The 6,308-nt window shown below is 35.8% G+C and overlaps 1 protein-coding gene across 1 annotated transcript; it reads left to right on the top strand.

The window, feature by feature from the left end:
- The first annotated feature begins 488 nt into the window (after positions 1-488).
- Positions 489-2,937, top strand: LOC133862646 (anthocyanidin 3-O-glucosyltransferase 5-like). The gene has a single exon (XM_062298493.1). It carries the CDS (start codon positions 1,330-1,332, stop codon positions 2,770-2,772), a length of 1,443 nt encoding a protein of 480 aa, XP_062154477.1. The 5' UTR covers positions 489-1,329; the 3' UTR covers positions 2,773-2,937.
- Positions 2,938-6,308: the final 3,371 nt, after the last annotated feature.

The raw sequence follows: 6,308 nt of genomic DNA, 5'->3' as shown, positions 1-6,308 counted from the left end.
TTGAAATTATAAAATTTTAATTAAATATAAAATTGTAGCCCTTTAAATAATTTTTTCAATGTAACTAAATTTATATTAATCCAAGACAATCCAAAGATATGATTTTTATAACAATCGGAAATCAGAATCAAAAGATATGCTTCGCTGTTAGAATCAAAAATATTATTTATTTTATTTTATTTTTTAATAAAATGAATTTTACCAAAAACTAATAAAACTGGTCCGCACATTAAAGTTCCCTATTTTTTTATGCTCCAAACAGAAACCTAGCTAGTAGCTACCTGTACCCCAATTAGCCTTAAGTACAGGGATCCGGCTTGTGTGCTGTAGTTTAAACTACAGCACACATGCTGTAAAAACAGTGAACGGTTCAGATTTAACTAAATAATTGAAGGGTTCAGATCTCTTCCAAAAATTCTGTCCACGTCTCTTCCCTCTATCACTATCACTGCTTCTCCTTCATTTTCTCGTCTGTAAAACCTCTCTTTCTTCCGTCCATCATTTTCCTCACTAGCAAAGCCCAAAGAAAATGAAGTAAAAAAATATTAGATTTTGCAAAGAACCACCAGATGGGTATGGGATTTTGTAAAAAGAAGTTTGAAATTTTGTGACCCTAACGGCCATGGACCATGTTCTTGCCTTCATCAACCAATCTTTATGCCTTCATCAACTCTAACAATCACAAAATTTCGGGTTAAGACTGAAAACTGCAGAGAGGAAGTGAAATAACAGAGGATTAGACTGTTTTAAGGAGGTAAAGAATTGTGTCTATGAGAGAGAGGCTCTTCAAGCTTTTGAAGAAGTCTTGGACTGAGGCCCAGACTTTTGAAGAAGTTTTACAGCGTTGATGTGATTAACATCTCCATGGGATTTGATGATATGCCATTAGAAACCAATCCAATCGCAATAGCGTCATTTTGTGCTGTGAAGAAGGGTGTGGTGGTTTCAACTTCAGCAGGAAATAATGGTTCAGCCCTTGGGACAGTACACACTGGGTTTCCTTGGGTCTTGACCATCACAGCTGGCTCCGTTGATGATGGATGGAGGAGAGAGACGTTTTACAGAGGAGAAAATGAAGGAATAGCAGTGATAGAGGGAAGAGAGGTGGATAAAATTTTTGGAAGATATCTGAACCTTTCAATTATTTAGTTAAATCTGAGCCGTTCACTGTTTTTACAGCATGTGTGCTGTAGTTTAAACTACAGCATACAAGCCGGATCCTAAGTACAGACCTATGCAAAGTGAGCCCCTTAGCCTTATGTTAAGGTACCCCGTACCTCGTCGATCATATCAACCACGGATCTCTTTTTTTTTTTTTTGAAATCAACCATGGATATGGCAAAGCCACATGCAGCACTGCTGTCTAGCCCCGGGATGGGCCACCTCATCCCCATCGTGGAGCTCGGCAAACGCCTCGTGACACACCACAATTTCACCCTCACAATCTTCGCCGTCACTTCTCCCATGTCGCCGGCAGAGTCTCATGTTATCCAGTCCTCCATGAGCCCGAAACTCTTCGACATCGTCCAACTCCCACCGGTTGACATCTCCGGCCTAGTTGATGCAAACTCTTCGATTGTTACACAACTCTCGGTAATGATGCGTGAAACCCGGCCAGCCATTCGTTCCGCAATCTCTGCCTTGAAGCCCCGGCCAACCTTGCTTATCGTCGACCTATTTGGAACCGAATCTTTTCCCATAGCTGATGAACTTGATATGCTCAAGTACGTTTACGTCGCTACGAACGCATGGTTCCTTGCTTTGACCATATATGTGCCGTTCCTCGACAAAGAGGTGGAAGGAGAGTATGTTCACCAAGTAGAGTCGCTGAGACTCCCCGGTTGCAAGTCGGTGCGGCCTGAAGACGTGGTTGACCCGATGCTTGACCGAACTAACCAGCAGTATGTTGAGTACGTAAGAATGGGGTCTGAGATCCCAATGAGTGACGGGATTTTGTTGAATACGTGGGCGGATCTGCATCCCACAACACTTGCTGCGCTGAGAGATGACGGTCTCTTGGGTCGGGTCACTAAGAGCCCGGTTTACCCTGTTGGTCCTTTAACAAGAACGGTCTCCGCTTCGAAGGGCCAGTTGTTTGACTGGCTAGACAAGCAACCCAGCGAGTCAGTGATTTACGTGTCGTTTGGAAGCGGTGGAACCCTTTCATGCGAGCAAACGACCGAGATAGCCTGGGGGTTGGAGCTGAGCCAGCAGAGATTCATTTGGGTGGTACGCCCACCCAGCATAAGAGCTGCGGACGCCTCTTTTCTCACGGCAGGGAACGCATCAGGTGATGACCCATTGAACTACTTGCCCGATGGATTCTTGACACGAACGAGGAACGTGGGGCTTGTGCTGCCCCTGTGGGCCCCGCAAGCGGACGTCCTGCGCCACCCATCAGTTGGTGGGTTCCTGTCGCACTGTGGGTGGAACTCCACCCTAGAGAGCATCACCAACGGAGTGCCAATGATTGCGTGGCCGCTCTACGCGGAGCAGAAGATGAACGCCACGTTACTGACGGAAGAGCTCGGCGTGGCCGTACGGTCGAAGGTGTTGCCGTCGAAAAAAGTGGTGGGAAGACAAGAGATAGAGAAGATGGTGAGGACGATCATGGAAGACAAAGAAGGGAATGCGATAAGAGCAAGGGTGAAGGAGCTAAAGCAGAGTGCAGAGAAAGCTTTGTCAATGGGTGGTTCGTCATTCCATGCACTTTCCGAACTGGCAAATCAATGTGAGGTTAGAATGCAAAGCCAGAAAGCACAGGCTCCGTGAGTGTCGGTCCAGAGACTTAACTCCTCTAGGTTATGTTTCCTACTTTGTTTTTTTTTTTTTTTCGTTGTCATTTGTAATAATCTTAATGTTCTTGTCGTTGTCATCTGTAATAAGAGAAGAGAAATGGGTAATGCTCAAAAGGGAAATGTTATTTTTATTACGGCACGCACAATATATGTACAACACCCTCTCACACGAGGATGAGACTTAGTTTCATTTGAAAGGTGTAATGCTACTTTAGTGCAGCAATCAAGGCTCATGTTAAAATTATAACAAGTAAATAATACATTGGAAACTGTTAAATTTTTTTGACTGACTTTTGGCATCTCACTCTCACATTTAGAGTAAAACTAGAAACAACGTTTTTATTTCACAAATATGTCACGATGCTGATATGGCAACTTTTCCTCCGAATTTGAAAGCCTTTTGGGGCGGCTTTATTCAGGTATCAAGTAATCTTTTTCATAAACCGCAATCTCTAAAATTTGAATACGTGATGTATGTTGTGGTGCATGCTTTGATATGGATAGAAATCTTTTACAAATCGATTTGTAAGAAATTTTTTACAACTCACATATAAGAGTGATATGTATCCCTTGACATGTGAGAATCACATATTATTTTAATAGCGTATATTAAAAAAACATGTGATTCTCACATGCTTAAAAGATATATGTCACTCTTATATGTGAATTGTAAAAAATTTCTTACAAATCAATTTGAAGGAAATTTCTTCCCTTTGATATTAATATAAATATATAATTAGGTATTTTAACCAATACATCAAAAACTCTAGAAATATTTTTGGAATGCGAAAAGTTAGTCTTGAAATATTGCAAAATATAATATAAAAGAATATTATATTAAAAATAGCCAAAGCCTTTCATGGCAACAAAATTACTGGGCACTAAAATTAATCTCACTGATAATGTCTAGAACACTCGGGTCCCGGCCAAAAAGAACCTTTTTTTTTTTTTTATTTTTTTTATTTTTTATCTTTTTTCTTTGCCAGATCAGTGTATGTATTAATTAGTGCATCTTTTTTTTTTTTTTTGGGCATGTTAGCTAACGTGATGAAATGACTTGAAAAAAGTCACATCAGTGGGTAATACAAAGAACTTTGAAAGGAATCAAAGTTAAAACTGTATCACAAAGTAGAATGTTACATTTAAGAAACAAAATAAAAATTTAGGAATATGATAAAAAATACGTAAATGTATATTGTAAATTATATTGTTAGGAATCAAAATAAATCACATATATTCAATTTTTATAGACGTTAATTCAATAAACCTTTTACGTAATATAGGTAGGAATTTACAAAAATAAAGAACAAAATAGTGTACTCACATCATTGTTATAACTTGTATTCAATATTTACAAAAGAAACCCAAAAGAAAATTTTATTAACAATTAACATATTTAAACTAAAGAAAATCGCACTCTCACCATAATCAAATAATGGATAATTAACAATTTATAAACCATCAAACATGAAGCCAAATATTATATTGTCATTTTTATAGATATTGTTTTCTTATTACCTTTAAAATTGAGGCAATATGAAATGAAGTGTAACTCATACAACATTCTAGAGGTGTATATATGTATTGCATGTATAACGTAAAATAAACTACATTTAGAACAAAAAATAAGGACAAAAAATTGAAACGTAAGATTTGTATATTTTTCTCGGTTTCAATGAAACTAATAGGTATAAGAAGAAGTCCCGACAAAATGAGATTTTAAATTTTTTTATTTTTATTTTTTTCTTCTTTCTTTCGACCACTGGCCTTAACATATATATCATAAAAGAAAATACTTGTAGCACAAAATAAGCAATACTATATAAATTGGAACATAAAATAAGGATAAAAAATGAAAACAGATGACAAACGAAAAAAATACATGAAAATACTCGTATAGTGTAAAAAAAATAATTATTTTTCTTTTATTGTATATTTTCTCCAATTACAATAAATTCATAGCCTCATAGGTATAGGAAGAAGTTATCTTTAATAGAGATTCTTTTTCCCGACGATCCTTTGCATATATAACGTTAAAAAAAAAACTACTTTTATAACAAAAATAAAAATAATATATAAATTAGAACAAAAAATAGGGATAAAATATGAAAACGGACAATAAACAAAAACTGGAAAAAATACTCCTATAATATAAAATAGCTGTATTTTTTGTATATAAATTATAACATCAAATAAGGAAGAAAAAAAAAATGAAAACAGACGACCAACGCCAAATGAAATATACTCATAATAGGAAAAAAAAAACTTCTTCTTTGGTTCCAATGAAATTCATACCTATAGAAATAAGTTCTGTCAAATAGAGATTTTTCTTACGATCATCCTTTGCATATATAATGTTATATATATATATATATATATATAAACTACTTTTAGAACATAAATAAAAATAATATATAAATTATAACAAAAAAAAAAAAAACGATAACAAACTAACTTGACCATAAAAAATAAAAACAAAAAAATGGACATTTTAAACAATTCGTAAATCATCGCTACGCAAAAACTCTGTAATTATACATACATACATACATATATTAAAATAGGTGAAAAAGTTGATGCATAATATTAAACACTGCAAAGAAAAGCAGAACATCATTCCATAAATTCATATATATATACACTCTAATAAAATGCATATGATCCCCACAAATCTACAGAGAAAGAACCTTTTGGTTGATCGGATTTGAAGACGAACTCTAAGGGGCAGTAGATAGTTTTGAATTTTGTAAAGAGAACGATTTTATAAAAGGTTGTGATTTTGAGAGTGTAGTAAACAGTTACAGTTATTATGAAACACTACGTTTTAGTTTTAATTTGTAGGAAAAAACAACTGATGCATAATGAGTTGGCTACCGCATGTTTAAAACCAAAATATGGTTCAGTTTTTTTTTTTTTTTTTTGAAAGAAAAAATAGGGATTCAGTTTTTATTTAGCATGCAAATAAAAAAAAAGCATATTCTGGACGGTTTAAAATCGTCTAGAAATGCAAAAAAAACCGTCTGAAATTAATTCCAGACGGTTTTTTTTAGACGGTTTAAAACCGTCTAGCAATATGCGTCGCTAATTAAGGTTCGGGACGGTTTGGGTCAAACCGTCCGCAATTCCAGACGGTTTGGCCCAAACCGTCTAGAACTGGTTCTGGACGATTTTGGGCAAAACCGTCCAGAATTTGTCTTCTTCTTTCTTTCTTTTTTTTTTTTTTGTTAAAATTATAATTATAATTATTATTTTAATATAATTATTGTTCTTATTTTTATTTTTATGTCCGGTGGGCGTAAATCAGCTCCGGTTCTACCGGAAATCCATCGGAGAGACGTTCCACCGGTCCTTCTTCGGTCACTGCCGGTCTCCTTCGGGTTCCACCAGTCCTTCTTCAGCTTCTCTGGTCACTGCCGGAAATCCATCGGTCAAACCCAAGAATCACAAAACAGAGGAAAAATCCTTCACAAATCAAACAATCTTTCACAATCCAAATCCAAAACAGAGGAA

This window comes from Alnus glutinosa, chromosome 3, assembly GCF_958979055.1.
Source record: "Alnus glutinosa chromosome 3, dhAlnGlut1.1, whole genome shotgun sequence".
In the NCBI taxonomy this organism is placed as follows: Eukaryota; Viridiplantae; Streptophyta; class Magnoliopsida; order Fagales; family Betulaceae; genus Alnus; species Alnus glutinosa.
The sequence above is the reverse complement of the archived record's forward strand: the minus strand, read 5'-3'. Positions and strand labels throughout refer to the sequence as shown.

Bases quoted from the DNA above. Each gene is read 5' to 3' on its own strand.
- LOC133862646 (XM_062298493.1), top strand. From the start codon at position 1,330: ATGGATATGGCAAAGCCACATGCAGCACTGCTGTCTAGCCCCGGGATG.